Raw genomic sequence first — 21,243 nt, 5'->3', positions numbered from 1 at the left:
TTCCTTATTCTAGCCAACCACAAGGGCCTGTGGACAGGGCTTGAGGTGAGATGGAATGGTGCTCTGGTTTCTTTCCATGGGTTTGCAGAATCAAAGAGTAGGAAGGGTCCTCAGAGGTTGTCTAGTCCAACCTGTCCCAGCTGAGAATTCTCCTCTACAATAACTACAAGACTTTGTCCATTCTTCTCTAATCAGAGGGAACCTACTACCTCCTGAAGCAACCCATTCTTCTCTTGGATAGCACTGACTGTTAGGAAGTTTGCCGTGACATCAAGCCTAAATCTATATCTCGGCAGCCTTCACCCAGTTTCCTAAGTGGCTCTTTCTGCATTCTGGGACCAAAAAGAAACCAAAAAGAAAAAAAAAGACAATCCTGCTTCCACATGAGAGTCCTTTATTTAGTTTCATGCCCTTTCTTCTCAGTCATTAAAAGGCAGTTCTGAGAGCCTGAGCTTGTCAAGATGATTTGATGAAGGATGTGTGTAATATGCTCTCACATCCAGCATCTGTTGGGACAAATGTCAGGGAGTGAACTTTGGGTTGAGTGGACCACTAGTGGGAGCCAAGAGAGTGTGAGAACATGAAAGCCACTCTCAACTAGACTCCTTAGGTCTCCCCTCCCACCTGGCCATCTCACCACTTCTGTTTGTCTCCAGTTCACCTCTACAGCACAGATTAATAATGCTGTTCTTATAGAGTGTTTACACACATCATCTCTTTTGATCCTCATAACAACCTTGGCAGGCAGACAGCATAAATATTATGCCTGAAAATTCCATTCTCTGAGGCACAGAGAATTTAATTTGTGGCAAATCAAGTCACATGTGTTGAGTGAAACCACAAAGTCTCTAGTGGACAGTAACATAATAGGAAGCACAATTTTCAAACCTTGTTTAGGTTTCATGTAGTAGATAGAATGCTGGATGTGGCATGAGGAATATCTGACTTCAAATTCTGCCTCATACACTTACTAGCTGTGTGACCTTGGGCAAGTCGAGTTTCAGTTTCCTCATCTGAAGACCTCTAAAGTCACTTCCAAATCTAAATCTATGATCCTATAACTCTTCTGAGACTGATATGTAAAGAATATAAATCTAGCATATGTTAGTCTGGAAGTGGCCAAAGGACTATGAATGTGTATAAATGTGTATTACGTGTATGATATGCCAAACGTGCAATGTATCAAACAACAAACATATATGTAGACATGCCAAGCATCTGCTATGTGCAAAACATTGTGCTACACTCAGAGGGAAAGGTTAGGTGAGTAACAGACACAGAATATAAAACATGTTCTCTACAACCGAGAGGCTGATCCTTTAATTTTAGAAATAGAATACAAATTCAGAAAAAGGTAAATGAAGATCATTAAAAGTGATTATTATCATTAAGTTTAATGATAATAATCACAACTAGCATTCAGATTTTCTTCAAGGCTTGCAAAGCCCTTTATGAATATTATCTCATTTGATCCTCACAACAACCCTGGATAGGGGCTATTATTATTCCCATTTTACAGCTGAGGAAACTGAGGCAGAACAAGGTTAAGTGATTTGCTTAGAGTTTCAAAACTAGGAAGTATCTGAGGCCAGATTTGAACTCAGATCGTCCTGACTTCAGGTCCAGCATTCTAACCACTGTGCAACCATACATCTGACTTTAAATGGCAGTTAAAATAAAAATAAAACGTTGCAAGAAATTTAACAAGGAGTGACTTAACTGATGGTATGATTGTTGCTACAGAAATCAGAATCAGTATGACATAGTGAGAAAAGTGCTGGACTTAGAATTGGGAAGCCCTGAATTTGAATCCTGCTACTGATACTTACCAAATGAATGGCCATGGGCAATTTCACCTCTCTGATCTTTGATTTTATTATTTCTGAAATGGGAATCCTAGAGACTTCTAGTTAAGATGGCCACACGAAAGGCCCAGGAGGAGCTCAGCTGTCCCACAAACACCTCAGCAAAGATCTAAAAGAGTACCATATGAAACAATGATCAAATAGACCAAAGAGAAACACTGGTAAGCTTCTCCATCTAGTTCTGGGGCTATATAAGATGGCCAGAAGCCTGGCGTCTCACCTTTAGAAAGGACACACAACTGGGGTTTCTGTCTTTCTGTAAACAGAAAAGTTTAGAACTGAAGGTGGGAAATGTTACCCAAGTAGTGGACTCCCTGAAAAACAGAAAGGGATGAAAAGAACTTATGAAATAATAAGAAATATTAGAAGTCCTAACTAAAAAATTATCTACGTGTAAGATAACAAAAACAACTGACCTAAAAAACATCTAGGAGAGATCATTTTAGAATCATCAGACTCCCTAAAAACCATGACCAAATTTTTAAAAAACCCTGTATACCATATTTCAAGAAGTCATAAAAGAAAACTGCTCACATCTATTAGAACCAGAAGTCAAAGTGAAAATTTAAAAATATATACCAATCACCTACTGATAGAAATCCTAAACTGGAAACACCCAGCAGTGTCACAGTCCAAATCCAAAGCTTTCAGCTCAAAGAAAAAAATACTTCAAGCAGTGAGAATGAAAGAGTTTGAATGCCAAGGAAACATAGTCAGGATCATTTAAGACTATGTTGCAACTACTTTAAAGGCGAGGAAAATCTTGAAATGCAATATTCCAAAAGACAAAGGAAAAAAGGCTTACAAATCAAGACTAACATTCTGCAAAACTAAATATAATCTTCCTGGGGAAGATGGATTCTAATAGAACTGAGGACTTTTAAGCATTACTGATGAAAAAAAACCAGAGCTGGGTAAAATTTCTGAAATATAAAATCAGAAGACAAAAAAGAATCCTAGAAAGATGCTCAAAAATATTTGAGCAACCATAATGAGCTAAATATTGATGGAATGTTTATATTATTATTATTATTACTTTTAAGTGAGGCCATCAGGTTAAGCGACTTGTCCAGGGTCACACAGCTAGTAAGTGTTAAGTGTCTGAGGCCAGATTTGAACTCAGGTACTCAATGAATCCAGATCTGGTGCTCTATCCACTGCGCCATCTAGCTTCCTGGAATGTTTATATTCTCCAAAAGTCTATAATATCTAACTTTTCTACAATAATATTCCATTACAATCATATGCTATAGCTTGTTTAGCCATTCCCAATTGATAGACATTCCTGTCAGAATTAGTTTTATAACAATTCTAAGACATTTTAATTTCAAATATGTTAAATATTGATAGATATAACCTACATAAACAAAAGTGCTTTGGATTCCTCAATAATTTTTAGGAGTATAAAGGGGTGCTGAAACCAAAGGCTAATTCACAGCTTCACTAAGAATTTATTGATGTATCTGTCTTCTCATAATTCCTTCAGCAACTTTCATCGAGATGTACTTAAATAGATTTTACAGACTCTAAAAGTATACCTTTTGGAGAAAGGTCAGCCAGAAAGATCTCATTTCAATAATGTGATCTTCAAGTTTAGCTGTACATTGTGGTTACTGCATCTGACTGCCCTTAGTGACTGGCTAAGGCTGTGTATCTTCAGCATCTCTCTGTCTTCAAGGGTCACATGATCAAAAAGGATAAAATGGATAATTTCAATTATATAAAAAGATGATTTTGTACAAACCAAAACAATGCAGTTAGAATTAAGAGAAATAATTAACTTAGAAAATGTCTTTGTAACAAATTTCTCCTACTGACATCATTAAAAAAGGAAAAAAACTCCATCTATTAACAATCATGTCAAATATTCCAAATTACCAATAAGTTCAAAATGAAACAGTTCTGAAGTTCTATCTCATACTCAAGAGATGGACAATGATGACAAAAAAAGGACAATGAAAGTTGCTGTGTGACCCTGGGCAAGTCACTTAACCCCCACTGCCCCACAAAAAAACCCCAAAACAAAACAAAACAAAAAACAATTAGTTTTGACCTCACAGATCACCTGAAAAGGTTCCACACTTTGAGAACTGCTGTTTTCAAAACATCAAACAAAGAGGGAATAGACTCATGTACAAAAACATTTATAGTGTCACTTTTTGTTGCTGCAAAGAACTGGAGGGGAAAGTGAGTGACTATCAATTGGGGAATTACCAAACAAATATATAAACAGTAAAGAACATTATTGTGCTATAAAAATGATAGAAGGCAGAAAACAAAAATTAAAACAACTCTGAGGTATCACCTCACACCGATCAGAGTGGCGAATATAACAAAAAAGGAAAGTATTGGATGTTGGAGGGGATGTGGGAAAACTGGGATGCTAATCCACTGCTGGTGGAGTTGTGAACACATCCAATCATTCTGGAGAACAATTTGGAACTATGCCCAAAGAGCTATCAAATTGTGCATACCCTTTGATCCAGCAATACCACTACTAGGTTTATATCCCAAAGACATCCCCCAAAAGAGAAAAATGACATATTTGTACAATAATATTTATAGCAGCTCTTTTTGCGGTGGCTAAGAATTGGAAATCAAAGGAATGCCCATCAATTTAAATATTTGGTGGAATCAATCATTGATGGCATGTTCAATTTCTTTTTTACGATAGGGTTATTTAAGTTTTCTATTTCTACTTGTATTAATCTGGCAGCTTATATTTATGTAAGTATTCATCTACTTCACTTAGATTTATTGTCACATAATTGGGAAAAATAGTTCCTAATGATTGCTTTAATTTCATCTTCATTGGTGGGTCATTCACTTTTTGATACTGGTTATTTGGTTTTCTTCTTTCTTTGTTTAAAATTAAATTAACCAAAGCAATAAAGCTTTATGTGTATTGTTCTCAAATGTTCTCTTTCTGTAATGTATAAATAAATTATGGGAGGTTGTAAAAAAATTAAATTAAAAATTAAATTAAATTAACCAATGGTTTAAGTATTTTATTGGAAATATTTATATTAAATACTTCTATTAAAATTAGTATATCAGTTCCATTTTTTACTTTCAATTTTATTCATCTCTCCTTTGCATTTCAGGATATTCAATTTGGTATTTAATTTGGGATTTTTAATTCATTCTTTTTCTACATTTTTTATTGCATACCCAATTTATTGATCTGCTCTTTCCCTATTTTATTGATGTAAGCATTTAGAGATATAAATTCTCCCCTAATTACTTTTTGACTACATTCCATAAATTTTGGTATGTTGTCTCATTGTTGTCATTTCCTTTAATAAAATTATTGATTGTTTCTATGATTTCTTCTTTGATACACTCATTCTTTAGGATTAAATTATTTAGTTTCTGATTAATTTTTAATCTGTTTACGCAATCCTCTACTGAATGTAATTTTATTGCATTATGTTCAGGAAAGGATGAATTTAATGTTTTTGCTTTTCTGAACTTGGTTTTGAGGTTTTTATGCCCTAAGATACGGTCAATTTTGTACTATGTACAGCTGAGAAAAAGCATACTCCTTTCCATTCCATTCAATTTTCTCCAAAAGTCTATCATATCTAACTTTTCTACAATTTTATTTATCTCCTTAACTTCTTTCTTATTTATTTTATAATTAGATTTATCTCATTCTGAGAGGAAAAAGTTGAGGTCCCCCACTAGTATAGTTTTACAGTTTTACTGTCTATTTCCTCCTGTAACTCATTTAATTTTTCTTTTAAGAACTTGGATACTATGCTATTTGGTGCACATATGTTAATATTGATATTACTTCATTGTCTATGGTTCCTTTTAGCAAAATGTGGTTTTCCTGTTTATCTCTTTTAATTAAATCTATTTTTGCTTCTGCTTTGTTTAGGATCATGATTGCTACCCCTGATTTTTTTTTTTATCTCAGTTGAAGCATAATACATTCTGTTCTAACCCCTTATTTTTACTCTTTGTGTGTCTTTCTGTTTCAGATGTTTCTTGTGAACAATGTATTATTGGATTCTGGTTTCTATTCCATTCGGCTGTTTCCATTTTATAGGTGAGTTCATCACATTCATATTCAAGTCATGATTGCTGTGTATTTCCCTACATCCTTTTCTTCTCTCCTTATCCCTCTCCCTCTCCCTCCTCCTCCCCCCTCGCTCCCTCTCTCCACATCTCTCTCTCTCTCTCTCTCTCTCTCTCTCTCTCTCTCTCTCTCTTCAAAAGTCTGTTTTGTTTCTGACCACTGCCTCCCTTAATTTACTCTTTCCTCAACCTCTCTCCTCTCTTATCCCCTTCTCCTTCTACTATCCTGTTGGGTAAGATAGATTTCTATACCCAACTGAGTTTGTATGTTGTTCCCTCTTCAAATCAATTCTAGTGAAAGTAAGGTTCAAGGATTATCCACCATTTCCCCATTTTCTTTTGCACTGTAAAACCTCTTCTTGCATCCCCCTTACTCAATAAACTCCAGTGGCTCCCTATCTATCACCTCTAGGATCAAATATAACATCCTCTGTTTTGGCATCCAAAACCCTTCATACCCTGACTCCCACCCTTTCGTTTTCTTAAACTTTACTTCCACCCACATAGTCTACAATCCAGTGACACCAACTTTCTTGCTGTTCCTCAAACAATATACTCCATCTCTTGATTTTTTACTTTTTCTCTGGCTGTCACTTATGCCTAGAATACTCTCCCTTCTGATTTCTACCTTCTTGCTTCCTTCAAGTTCTAGCTAAAATCCTACCGTTTACAGGAAGCCTTCACTAATCCATCTTAATTCCAGTGATTGCCCTCTGTTCATTATTTCCAATTTATCCTTGACCATAGCTTGCTTGTACATAGTTGTTGGCATGTTGTCTCCCCCATTAAATTGCAAGTTCCTTGAGGGCAGGGATTGTCCTTTTGACTTTCTTCATCTACACAGAGCTTACCATAGTGCCTAGCATGTAGTAGGAACTTAATGTTTATTGACTATTGTCTGTAGTATCTGCACCACAGAGATAATGTACGTAAAATGACTTGCAAACCTGAATGTCCTATATGAATGTGTCGATTTATAAAAGGGCCATGGGATAGCTTGGGATGAAAAGGCTTCTAAGAGGAAGAAAGATTTCAGCTAAGTATTGAATGATGACTAGGAAGATTTGGACTGGTGGAGAGAAGGGGAAAGAGCATTATTAAAAGAGAAAATACTAATTTACTATAGCCGAACACACTCTCACACACACTTTTCCTGGGGCACTGCCAAAACTCAGTATGCCTTCAGATTATTTTTGAGACTCCCACGGCTGTTATCTAATTGAAATGGTTATTATAACCTCTAGTATCTGATTAAATGACTGTAATCCAATACCTTCTTTTCTCTGAGGGGCATATACTATCACAGAATTGTTGAGCTGGAAGAGAGTTGAGATATGTTTTTTTTAAAATACCCCCCTCACTTTAAAGATAAGGAAAATCATCCAGAGAATTTAAGTGACCCTAGTAGAAAAAGAACTAAATAAGGTCTCTGAATTAGGAGATCTTGATTCTAGCCAAGTCTTTCTGTGATTAACTTGTTATGTAACTTTAATCTCTTTGGACCTCAGTTTCCTTATCTGTAAAATAAGACAGGTGTGCTAGATGAGCTCTAGCTTTAACATTCTGTGGTTCTCTGTGTAGTAAATATATCCTGTTTCTCAGAGCCAGGTTCATTACATTGTCCTCTCAGGGTTCTAGGGTACCCTGAAGGGTTTGTGAAGTGTCTCTTCCATCTGCTATTGGCTCAAGCCTCTGATGACTATGTTTCCCTCATTTTAGGAGCCTGTGACTAGCACTTCATTTCCACTTAATCACTTAATATTGGGTAGCTTTTACAAAGGGATATTTCCTTCAATGATATAGCAAGAAAAATATAGAAGAATTTCCCTCAATATTTATGAGGCACACTCTCCCTGACACTACCTTTCTATCTGGGGGAGTAGGATCAAAATTTAGTTCAACTCAATGGTCCCACCAAATCCAAGTACAGATGTGACATCAATGCCAGGTGAGTCTTCCTAACGAGGAGCCAAAGGTCACTTCCAAAGATTGTTTCTGCCTCCTAGGAGAACTGATGCTACACTAAAACCAAAAACCATATTTTTTTTTTTAAAGCATAAAACCCAGGCAGAATTATGACTCCCAGATTCCTCTGGTTCACTTTCCTAAACATGGGCAGAGACTCCATTCCCTGCACCTAGAACAGAAAAGAATGGACAAAACTGACCCAGGTCTGAGGCCCATTTCTGGGATCATATGGCTTTGCAGAGTTTTCCCTGAGGCTTTTCCCCTCATTGCAGTCTTTCACTAAATGCTGTAAGACCTAGCCACCAAACTCTTCCTGAGAGGAATGAAAGAAAGAAGAGGCAGAAGCTGACCCAGGCCTTCTTGAGGATTCCAACAGCTTCAGTTACATGGCCAATCCCAAAAGGTCTTTCCTAACCATGTGACTACCCCCTGGAACCAATTACAAAAGGTTCAGGCAGGCTCCCCAGTTCTCCATAGTGCCTCCCTCACACCTCATCACCATTCTCGAGGAAGCAGCTCCCCCAGCATCCTCCTCCATGGGGAAAGGCTGCAACAGCCAAAGAAGTTCATGGGGTCTGGACAGGTGCCAAAACCCTCATAAAAAAAAAGACTTCATTTTGCTTCCCTATCAGATTTTCCTTAGGTGAGAATTGAGACATCCACAATGAATAAAAAAAGACAGAACTTTGGGAAAAGAAAAGAGGTGACTCCAGATATTACTAGGTGCAAAGAAGGATTCCAAGAGAGAAATAACAACATTTCCAGGAACTTAGGACAAAACAGACATGAAGAACTACAGAACCAGGCTAAGGGCAGCTCTCAGAAAGGAAACAAAACTAGAAAGGAAACAAAAACATGCTGTGTGCCTTTTTGCCCATTGTTTCCTTCCAGTATTTTAGATACTAGGAATCTTCCTCTCTCGCTAAACCTGCTCTCAAGAAAGGATCTTCTCTCAGCAATCATTTCTCTGTGAATGCCTCTCACTGTCATCCCTCCCAGAGGTATTTCATTTCATACTCTGCTTTATTGTGATAGAAAAAAGATGTTCCCCTAATGGTTGGGGAGATTTATTTTGTAGGACAGTATCTTCCCCCAACCTTTCTCTCCCTTCTCCTCCCTCCTTCCCCCTTTCTTTCCCTTGTCCTTTCAACCCACCAAGACAAAGTCTCAGCTCTGAGACTTCATGAGTAACCATCTACCTGTAGTTCTGGAGGACCATTTGACTGACAAATTGTCTACATTCTTAGGGATTCAATATGCATGTGCACTGGTTATACAATCAGTTAAGAATCATTTATTAAGCTTTTACTCTTTGCCATGCACTGTTAAGTGCTAGGGATACCAAGAAAGGCAAAAATAGTTCTTGTGAACATAAAAAAGTATCCTCCTGGTAATAAGCAGAGCTGTACCTAGCACAGGACAAATGGTACTCTTTGCCAAAGGCCTCTGACCCTGGAAGAGGCACATGCATGGCCTCCCTAAGCGGGGCCTCTTAACTCAGGGTCTTCTGTTTGTCTTGCATTGGGTCTCCCTCTGTCCCTCCCTCCCTGTGTTGTCTCTCTCCTACTCCTGTAGACTCTGTGACTAGACTCTTTGTGGGATGTGCTGCTACTGCCCTTCCTTTCACACTGTCCTCCATGTACTATTGCCTCCAACAATTTTTGCACCAGGCAAAGAATTCCAAATTACAGCTCCTTTTTTCTTTTTCTTTCTTTTTTTTTTTTTAGGGCAATGAGGGTTAAGTGACTTGCCCAGGGTCACACAACTAATGTAAAGTGTCTGAGGCTGGATTTGAACTCAGGTCCTCCTGAATCCAAGGCCAGTGCTTTAACCACTGCGCTACCTAGTTGCCCCTTACAGCTCCTTTTTTTTTTTTTAACAAGCATAATCAGGGATACCAACTTTTAGCCAAATTCCAGGAAAAAGAACTTAAATGGAAACTAAATATACTGTAATGAAAAGGGTCAGGCAGGGCAAGTAATTCCTTGTTCAACAACATTTTCCTCTTTACTTTCTGGATTTTCATTTCATTTGTTTATGAGCTGCCTGAAATGTCACCACTTTGACTTTCATTTAGGTTAACAAGAGCTTTGTTTTAAAAATACAAATACCTCTGAGAAGGATATGGTGTGTGTGTGTGTGTGTGTGTGTGTGTGTGTGTGTGTGTGTGTGTGTGTGTGTGTGCGCGTATATGCATGAACGCATACACACATACCATGAACATCTATCTTCCTGATAGATCAGGCCTGAGTCGGCTACCAATCAGATATGCTTCCTTCTCATATTCCTGTTCAACTTCAGATTGAGTGCTAAGTGAGTCCTAAGGACTGTTCAGGTGAATCCAGGACAATCTGGCTCATTACTTCATACAAGGTTGGTGCTTACTAAGTATTTGCAAAGGAATGAGTGAATTCTGGGCATATTTCTTCTTTTGTATTACTTGACCCTGGGGACTTAAAATACTAGTCCTGCTAATATAGATAAAATATGCCTAATACAGGTAAAATATGCAATTAGATGGCACTGTGGGTAGAGCACCTGTCCTGAAGTCAGGACAATTCAATTTCTTGAGTTCAAATCTGGCATCAGACACTTACTAGCAAGTCACTTAACCTGTTTGCCTCAGTTTCCTCATTTGTAAAATGAGCTAGAGAAGTAACTGGCAAACCACTACAGTATCTCTGCCAAGAAAACTCCAAATGGGATCACAAAGAGTTGGACACAACTGAAAAATGACTCAACAACAATGTTATTCATTGGTTTTGTCAAAACATCATTAGCGGGGCAGCTAGGTGGCGCAGTGGATAAAGCACTGGCCCTGGATTCAGGAGTACCTGAGTTCAAATCCGGCCTCAGACACTTGACACTTACTAGCTGTGTGACCCTGGGCAAGTCACTTAACCCCCATTGCCCCGCAAAAAAACCCCAAAACCAAAAACCAAACAAACAAACAACAACAAAAAAAACATCATTAGGTAAAACATACTATAGAGTAGTCAGTTCCATAGGAACAATGCTATAGTGACAATAATAGTTGACATCAACAACTTTTAGGTTTGCAAAGTACTTTCAATACATAAGGATCATAGGTTTAGAGAGAGAAAGAATATTAATGAGGCTAAGCCAAACTCCTCATCTATAGTTGTAATACATAGATCATATCTGATACTACTGTAATTTTAAGGGCTCTAATAGAATGTTGAGAAAGCAGTTTGTTCTGTCAATTTAAAAGTCAGTTGAGAAAATGCCTTAAAGTGTATTATTTTCCCCTATGGATTCAAGAAGAAAGTATGTATTTTACAAATGAAAATCTATGAAGAATCTATGGGAAAGATAGGAAGGAGGTGATGAGAAACTTCTTTCTTGTGGGAATTGGTTTAACTGTAATGTTATAAAGAAATGTTATAAAAAAAATTCAGTGAAGAGTCTCTGATTAACTGTCAAATACAGTATATTTTGGAAGGACTATTTCCTGTGTTTACTGAAGAGAAGATAATAAAAAGAACTAATCTTGAGAAGAAATTTGAAGATTTTTAAATGACTTTCATCAATATCCAAGAGAACTGAAAAGCATTAGGTTGAGTTTCCAGGCAGTTGAAGAAGAGTCAACTATTATAGTCAGGGTTTGTGGTGACTCAGGCTATGGCATTGGTCATAGCCAACATATTATAGTTACATATGCCTTTATCTTTTTTATTATTGCCATTTGTTAATAAATATATATTTATTAATTTTGTATTTGTTTAATTAAAGATAAATAAGAATATTTTTCTTTGGGAAAGAAGGTTTCTCTATTTCATCAGTTGATATTTAATTAAGAGAGGGTATTGGCCTCTTTAATGAGAGACAAGTTTATTAATGAGAAATAAAGTATTACAACATGCCCCTAAATCACCATAGAGCCCAGGAGGATAAAATTAACTAAATACATAGCAAAGAATCAAGTGGCAGCCTGGGGAGAAGTGATATACATGTGAGTGTGGTCCATATAATGAGTATTCAGTATTCTAACCTTCTACGACAATGAAGAAACCGAACCCCACAGAGTTTAAATGACTTGACGAAAGCCTTATACAAAATAAGTGGAAGAGCCATCATTTGAACTCACATCCTCTATACTCTAGATCTAGCATTCTTTCCACTGGACTGGCATTCTTTCATTTGATCCTCATACCAGTCCTATGAGGTAGGTACCCTGTTATTATCATTCTCATTTTACAAAAAGGTTACAAGGAAGGAACCTTGGAAGTTTTGTAGCCCTCTAAAGTGAAGTGACTTGTCCCAGGCCATTCAGGTAGTAAGTACAAGAATTGGGACTTGAATCAAGGTTCTTTGACACTACATCAATTCAGCTCACTTTTGACTATACCATATTGTACTTTAGTTTAGAAATAAATAAATGGCTCACAGCACTTTTTATAAGGTAATTATTGGTGAAAAAACTGAACATTAATTTTGTAGTACCAAGAGAATTAGGAATCACTGAATTAGAAAGTCCAATCATTCATTCAACAAAAATGTATTACACACCTACTCTATTTGCAAGGCATTATGAGAAGGCGGCCTCTAAGTGTGTTGAGTAGATCCTTCATGGAAGATCTATGGGAGAACATAAGCAAGAATAGCATAGGATAAGGGGGCATGGGTTTACATGCCATACATGGCTTATATACAAGGTTTGCAATCTGCATTGGAAGTGGACATAGCATTACTGAACCACCAAAGACCCCAAAACTCTAGAGACTACCAAAAAGTGACAGTCTCTGCTCTCATGAAGCTTACAAAAAATTTCATTCCTATTGGGTCATTACCATCATGAAGAGCACACTATATGAATAGCTAGGTGGCACAGTGGATAGAGAGCTGGTCCTGGTCAGGAAGACTGATCTTCCTGAGTTCATATCTGGGCACAGATACTTACTAGCTGTGTGACCCTGGGCAAGTCACTTAACCTTGTTTGCCTCAGTTTCCTCATCCATAAAATGAGTTGGAGAAGGAATATTCACTCTACATCTTTGCCACAAATGGGATCAGGAAGAGTCAGATATGACTGAAATGACTGAATAACAACAAAGATGACACTATAGGAGATGATATGGAAAACACGTTTTTCAGGAGAGGGTATCTGCCTTCTGAATGTCTACAATATAATACCGACAAGAGTCACAAGCTACATATGAGTCTGTTTTCAAATGTGCCCTGAAATACATTGCTATGGAGCAATTTATTCATGCCTTCTCATGTTTAATAGGATTTTCAAAATCAGGTTTATCGCCCACATGTAAACCAAAAAAAAATGATACTGTGTATATTACCTTATGGTAGATTCTGGCTGCTAGTCCTCTTTGAAGAACTCTTTCTCGAAAACTCACTGCTTTCAGTAGAAAGGTCAGATTACCAATAGCGTCCATGTTGAATGCCAAAAAGCTAAAGGAAAAATGCAACAATCAAATGTTATCCATTGTATTGAATAAACAAATTTTGTGCATAATAGAAGAATCTATGATTTAATCAGTGTAGGGGAAAGTTCCAGTGTGAGAACTTTCTCCAATACAGATTAGAACCCAGCTCTATCCACTAGGTAAGATCTAGGGAGTTGTTTGAGACACATAGAGCCCAAGTATCAGATGGAGGATATGCATACAGGTTTTCCTTACTATAAGCTCAGTACTCTATCCATGATGTCTTACTGCTTCTATAAATTAACTTCATTAGAAAAAAAGAGTTTTAAATTGGAGCAAGATTATCGTAGGTCAGACATCAGAAAGGATTTATCCACTGTGAAGTTAGACATTAAAGCACACGGACTGGATTTTCAAAGATACTCTATGACTTTAATGGAGGTAAGTTCATGAAAGTCCTTCCTGGTGACAGAGGAAATGGATCTGATGTTCTCTTGAGATCCCATGCTATCTATTTAAAAGTTGACTATTTTACCTCCTGAGCATATAGTAGGGCATGATAACAAAATGGCCACTTAGATCTAGGGGAAAGTTGATTGGGACTTTATAATCTCATCATACTCAGAGGCTTTTTCCTGGTGGAAGAACCACCAAATGTTAGAATGTTAGAACTACAAGAGTACAGAGAATATCTAGTCCAACCCACTTTGTTTTACAGAAGGAGTTAAACAAGTCCAGAAAGGTGAAGTCGACTTGCCCAAGGTCACATGGTGAATTAGAGGTACAGTCAAAGTTAGAACCCAGATTTCTTTCCCCCTGGCTTCAGTATGGTTAGAAACAAGTTTCAATTCAAACTTAGAGATATGGCTCTCAGACAGCACCTATGCTCAGACTCAGTGGTGTGGCTTCTTATAGAAATGTCTGTCATTAGAAATTACTAAGGTAGATGCGGGGCTAATATATACTCAGGAGCTTCTATGGCTCTCAGCTCAGAAGTAGCCCATAGCTAGAGAATGGTGAGAATGGGACTCTACAAAGCTCTGGATAGGGAAACCAGTGTCAAAACTGCAGAAGCCTTCAGAAGAGAAACTGCTTGCAGGAATGGTAGTAGGATTGAAGTTGAGGGTGAAATGAGATTGGGATGGGATATATATATATACACACATATATACATATCTATATATGTATGTATGTGTATATACATATATAGACACACACACACACACACACACACACATATATATATATATATATATATATATATATATATATAGAGAGAGAGAGAGAGAGAGAGAGGAGCAGCCCTTCTACTGCTAGCCTTTCAAAGGGTAGAGTAGGCCTGTGTTTTGCATCTTCCACCCCTGTCATGAGTTTGAATGATTTTTTTTCAGCAGTTACTTTTTCTGCCACTCAACTGACCAACTTTTGTCATTAGACAGATATATACTAAGAGTATTATCAGAGCTGGCTTTATTTCTAGGTGGAGCAGGTGGCTGCCTTTTGAGCATCATTTCAAAGGTACCAAGAAAGACCTTCCTGTTCTGCCCAAACACATACGCCCTTGTCTTTTATTCGCTGGTGCCTGAAATCTCTGTAAGGGGGAAGGTACATGGCTTCATTCCAAAAAGAGAAATAAAGCTGAGAAGGTGAATGATTCTAGAAGAGATTATACCTTGCTTTAAAGTCACATAAAACTAAATATAGCTGATAGTCTAACTTTTCCTGAGAGTAGGCTTTGGTAGAAGAAAACAGCATGCGGGTACCTGAAGGTGGGTAGAAACAATAGAGAAGGGAGAAAAGGGGAGGCTGGGGATACCAAAGATAAACTCTACCTACTTCCAATTTTGCCCAGGGCTATCTCTGAGTAGAAAACGAGATATTCATGAGCAAATGGGGAAATATACGAATGCAGATAATTCAATTAAATATAATAAATATTTGAGTAGCTACTAGATGCAAGTCACTGTACTAGAAATAGGGAGCAGAATCCACTGATGAAGACTATATGGTATCTATCCTTGAAGAGCTTAATTTTTTTTTTCTTTAGTGAGGCAATTGGGGTTAAGTGACTTGCCCAGGGTCACACAGCTAGTAAGTGTTAAGTGTCTGAGGCCGGATTTGAACTCAGGTCCTCCTGACTCCAGGGCCGGTGCTCTATCCACTGCGCCACCTAGCTGCCCCAAGAGCTTAATTTTTAGTAATAATAATGATGGTAACTCCATTTTTATAGCACTTTAGATCTGTGTCTTCCCACAACCACCCCATGAAATAGGTAGCACAAACATAGCTCATTGAGGGCAGGAACTGTCTTTCTGTTTTGACTTCATATCCCAAGAGGCTAGTACAATGCCTTGAACGTAACATGTATGTAATGAATACATATTTAATCGAATGGAAAGATCCCCATTTTTCAAATGAGAAAAGTGAGTCTCTGTTTTTATGACTTGCCTATGATTACATGGCTAATATGTGTCTGAGGTGAGATTTGAACTGAGGTCTCTTGACCTCAAGTCTAACATTAGACTGGAGGGTGACACATTCATAAATAATAATGCAGTGGTGCAAAGTATCAAGTTCCATGAGTCATATAAGCAAAGTTCTGTATGAGATCCGAGGAAAGAAGAATCCCAATATAGAAGTGGGGGTGGTATATGTTGAAACTTGCTAGCCCTCTATGGGCATCTTCCTGTTAGCCCCTTGTAGGTATCTTCCTGACCGGATTCAAATTTCCAGATGCTCTGCTCATCCCCAGCAATAATCACCATGAAACATGGCATTTAGCAAGAGGACATGTGGTATGAAATAAAATAAAAACAAGGAAATTCCTTGACTTATGGCTAATACTGCTAATAATAGCTAATAATTACATGACATGTATTATGTGCCAGGCATTGTGCTAAGCACTTTAGGATTATTATCTCATTTTATCCTCACAACAATCCTGGGAAGGAGGTGCTGTTATTATTTCCATTTTACAGGTGAGGAAACTGAGAAGTGACTTGTCCAGGGTCATATAGCTAGTAAGTGTCTGAAGCTAAATTTGAACTCAGGCCTTCCTGACTCCAAGCCTGGCATGTTAATCACTGTACCCCCTATAGAAATACTGAAATATTAAAATCTTAAATATATGAGATATATAAAGCAACAAAAAATCAGCCAATGAGGACCCAGACCTGGGGCCATACACAAACATGGATACTTGGGGAGTCTTCTTTAAAAGGACTATTGATGAAACATACTATCTACCTCCAAAGAAAGAACTGATATTGATGGAACAGACTGAAGCATGCTATTTTTCACTTTCTTTCATTTTTTCTTTTAATCAAGTTTTCTTGTACAAAATGACAAATGATAATGTTTTACATAATCTACATGCATAACCCATATCTGATTGTTTGCCACCTCAGGGAGGGGGGAGAGGAGGGAGGGAAAGAAGGATAAAAATTGGAACCCCAGACTATAAATAGAAATGTTCATAATCAAATAAATACATAGATCACTTACTTTCAGAAAAGCAAAAAACAAACAAACAAACAACAAAAAAGAATATGTAAAGGAAAGGCCCTGCTTCCCTGTGTAACGTCCTTGGCTCACAGATTTCTCAGTCAATTAAGAGTCATGTCTCCCTCCTGGGCATCAAGAAAACCTTTCCAGGTTTAGGAAGAAGTGGGCTTATATACAGTACTCCTTTACAGTATATAAAAGGTAGAGTTGATCTTAAAACCACAAACCAAGGCAGGGATGAACAGACAAGAACCAAAATGTTTACAACTTCAATATTGTTGTTAGCATATCAAATCTATTTTGGAAAAGTATTTTAGCCAGTAAGCAGATTGGATTGCTCCTTTACCCTTACCTCCAAGTATTGGTGCACCTTGAAAGAATATATGCACACACACAGCTTCTCCTTCCCATTCCCTCTAATTTAGATGAGCCTGGTGACGATGAGAAAAAAAAAAAAGGAAGGGCCCTAGTGATTCAAGAGGAGGAACAAACAAAGGAAAAGACAAAGAGTAAGAGAATTTACTGTCTCATTCTGCTCTGGGAGAAGAGAAGAATGAGCTGGTTTGGAAGGTAGTGGGTTCCTCCTTACTAGAAGATTTAAAGCAAAGGGCAGATGACCATTTGCTGAGTCTAATTTAGATGCAGTTCTTTGGAGAAGTGTTGGTGGGACTAAATGGCTTCTGAAGTCCCTTGAAGCTGTAAGATTGTGTGATTCTGTGATTAAAGGACTCTCTGACTGTGCTACAAAGCATGAAGGTAGAAAGAGAAAGAAAGAGGAGCATATGGCCACCATGACCATCTCTCCGACTTTAAAAACCAAGGAACCCACAAGATCAGGCAAGACTTACAGGGGCAGGACCTCCACCCCAACAGGAACATTAGTACCTGGGGATTTGCATGAATCTTTGCTGTCAGTCAGGGATTTTTGTTTTGAGGTAGCTAGGTCAGTCAGTCAACTAGCCTTTATTAAAGTACCTACCATGAATTAGGCACTGTGCCAAGTACTGGGGCTACAAAGAAGGGCAAAAGACAGGTCTTACTCTCAAAGAGCTCACAGCCTACTGGGAGAGACAACATGCAAACTAGATGGTTCAGATGGATAGAACCTAAAATCAGGAAGACCTGAGTTCAAATCCAGCCTCAGACACTTACTACCTATGTGACCCTGAGCAAGTCACTTAACCTCTGTCTGCTTCCTCATCTGTAAGATGGAGGTCATACTAACACCCTCCAGAGTTGTGAGATTGTGAGGATAAAATGAGAGCATATTTGTAAAATACTTTGTAAACATAAAAGCACTATATAAATGGTAGCTATTATTGTTATTAATATTATTGTTGTTATTGTTTTTTGTCTGTTAAACAATGTTGCATTATTGGGAACTGTGCAACTACAAGTATAGAATCAGCCTTGGTTTACTTGGGGTTGGGGTGGAAGTTTCCCATGCAGAAATTATTCTAGGTTTTCTCTGTGCCGTGAGGCTACAAAGTGAGGAAATCCCCTAAAGGCTATCTTGATCCTCTGTACGATGACAAAAGTACCACAGACTATACCAGGTACAGAGACAAATATATGGGTTAGTCCTTGTCAGGTTTCCCAAATAAATAAACTATTCTGAGACAGAAATCTGACAATCCTGGTGCACAGAAGACAAATTAAAAGAGAGATTATTTGGGACCTAATTTGGAAGCAGATTTGGCCCAGAGGATAGAATTAATTCAGCCAGGAAAGAAAAGCTGGAATTAATTTAGTTCAAATTTTACATCAAATCCAGGGGACACCTCAGTAGTTATACTGGTAAAGACGGAATATCCAGAGCATTTTACTCAAACATACATATAAGGAGAACTAACCTCATTCCCCTCAGGGCTGAGCTGGAACTGTTCTGTCTGACTCACTTGAAACAGCTGTTAAATCTGACCAATTTAGACAAACCAGCTGCTCTGCTGCTACTCGAGCTACAGCTACCTTACCAAGGCTGGTGTATCCATTTACTTCTCCTCCCTTTCTCCCCTATTCCCAAATGCTTAACAATCCTATGGATTGGTTGGTTACCTAAGGCCACTAGAGAATATGGTAGTTTTCCCTTTCCTAGTCTTCCTTCCCTTTATTACATCTCTCCACTGCCTATGGCTCCTCTATGACACAGAGCCTTTTCCCAAAGGTCTCCAGACTTACTAGATAATAATACTCCAAAGTGGTTCTATTCATTTATTTATACATTCAAGTATTTACTCAGCTAGTACTGGTGTTCTCAGTTTCTGGGCCATTCTTGACTCCAGTTGACATCTCTGAAACCAGTGATAGGTGTCCATGAGGGCTAGGTTGTCTATTTTGCCAAAAGGGCTATGTACCTCTTCCTCTAGAGCTTTGTTCAATGTAGGGACTGCAGGGAAGATAGAACTTGAGCTATCAGCAGAAGTTTAACTAATTCAAGACAAATGGACCTTTGCCTCTCGGCACCAATATCAAGGGGGCACATTTCAGTTCCAGGGAAACATAATTCCTCTACATAACAATAACCATTCCTTCAATTGCTTCATGTGCCCCTGCTGGTCTATGGCATAATCACTCCCAAGTTGCCACTCCCAGGGCCCCATTATTATGGTACCTGCTGCTAGGCTGCCTCCCCCCACAACCTCAATGAAGAGTCAGGGCTTGACTATTTGGGAGAGTAGCCCTTTTCTCTCCTGGAGTGACTGCATCTGTGGTCAGACTGTCCTATGTGGAACCGCTGCCTCCCACCAACTGTTTTTCTCAGAAGATAAAAAAAAATCCCACTTCTATCTCCACCTGTCAAAGAGGCTTCCATACTTCCCTCTTCCCCCAGTCCTGGATGCTAAAGACAGACACAGTGGATGACATATCCATAAAAAGACAAGCATGAAGGGAGAAAATAACAAGTAAGACCTAAGAGAATCTGGAGGTGAAAAATCATGCTTTAGACTTATTTTGTATTTCTTTTTCCCTTATCAAGTTCTTAATAAGTGTTTGCTTATTAACTGATTGACTATTAAAGCTCAAGAGGGTGCTCAGTGAAAAAGGTATTGGATTGGTCTGTGTATTTCTTCAATTAAAGAAGAAAGTGCAATGGTGAAGATGAAGATGATAGTGACTTCTAACATTTATGTGGGGCTTTAAGGACTGCAAAGCTCTTTACACATATTATTTCATCGTATTTTGTGTCTACTCACTACAAGATAGTGAGTTGGTTTCAAGCATTCCTAAAAAGAAAAGTCAATGTTTTTCTCATACACTGGAAAGCTGAAATATTGGTTCATATACAGACATCAGTAGTTGCAACCTGTGCTTTTATCCTAGCTTGAAATTTTCATTTCCTTCCACCCTGAATAGTCAGGAAGTTCCATCCTAGAAGACAAAGCCTTGTGTATCCACTCCTATTATATCTTTTCCAGACCCCTTGCCATATATTCTAATTTTACTACCTCTCTCTTACAATAATATACATAAAATATATTTAATTAGTGCCCCATCATAGCTTTTGAATGCCCTCTCTAAAATGAAAAAATGGTTAGAGTTCTGGGGTCTGAGTGTGTGTGTGTGGGGGGGGGCAGCAAACCAGAAACAATAGACAAATTCTGAAAACTTGAAATCCTTTGATATTGCATAAACCAAGGGAGATAGTGTAATGTAAAGGAAAGAATATTAAATTGGAAGTCAAGGTTCCTGGCTTCTAGTCCCAGATCTACCACTGTGTGACCTGGGGCAAATCACTTAAATTCAACAAATATTTTTTTAAAGCATAATGCAATATGCCTCGTGCTAAGTATTAAAAAAATAATTACAATGCAAATTGCTTTTGAGGAGGCTACAGCCTAATGAGGAAAACATGTATTTAAATTCACAAAATGCAAGAGAAAAGTAAGATAACTTAAAGGAGAAATCCAGAGAAAGCATTATAGGAAATTTGAGAAGCATAAGAAAATTTTAACTTTGAGCAGAGAAAATGGTCAAAGATTTCATGGAAAAGGTGGAACTTAAATTGAACTTGGAAAGTAAGTATTTGAACAGATGATGCTGGTTATGATTTCTGATGGTAAAAGGCATGAGCAAAGGCTCAGAGATGAAGGACAGAGAAATGGGAGAATGGGAGTAATATGAAGTGGATTTGGAACTGTTTGAATGGTCAAACCTAAACAACAGTCAACAATGACTATCATTGAGTTGCTTGCTAAGAAACAGCAGATCAGGATGCCGAACCAGGTTACAGAATTATAGAACTGTAGTTTTGGGAGAGACTTTAGAGGCCATCTAGTCCAATCTATATGTAAATAAGAATTCTTACTTAAAAAAAAAAATCCAAGCCTCTGCTTGAAGACTTCCAGTTAGGGACAATCAAGTGCCTGTTAAGGCAACTAATTCTACTTGTAGTAGCTCTAATTGTCACAGGTTTTGTTGTT

General features: G+C 37.9%; 1 protein-coding gene across 1 annotated transcript in view; it reads right to left on the bottom strand.

Annotated features, from left to right (window-relative positions):
- ACOXL (acyl-CoA oxidase like) overlaps window positions 1–21,243 on the bottom strand; it is a 536,612-nt gene that overhangs the window by 139,360 nt on the left and 376,009 nt on the right. Inside the window, 1 exon segment of the mRNA XM_043984906.1 lies at window positions 13,232–13,343. Coding sequence (XP_043840841.1) covers window positions 13,232–13,343 — 112 coding nt within the window.

This window comes from Dromiciops gliroides, chromosome 2 (genome assembly GCF_019393635.1).
Source record: "Dromiciops gliroides isolate mDroGli1 chromosome 2, mDroGli1.pri, whole genome shotgun sequence".
NCBI classification, from domain to species: domain Eukaryota; kingdom Metazoa; phylum Chordata; class Mammalia; order Microbiotheria; family Microbiotheriidae; genus Dromiciops; species Dromiciops gliroides.
This window is presented reverse-complemented; position numbering and strand designations above follow the sequence as displayed.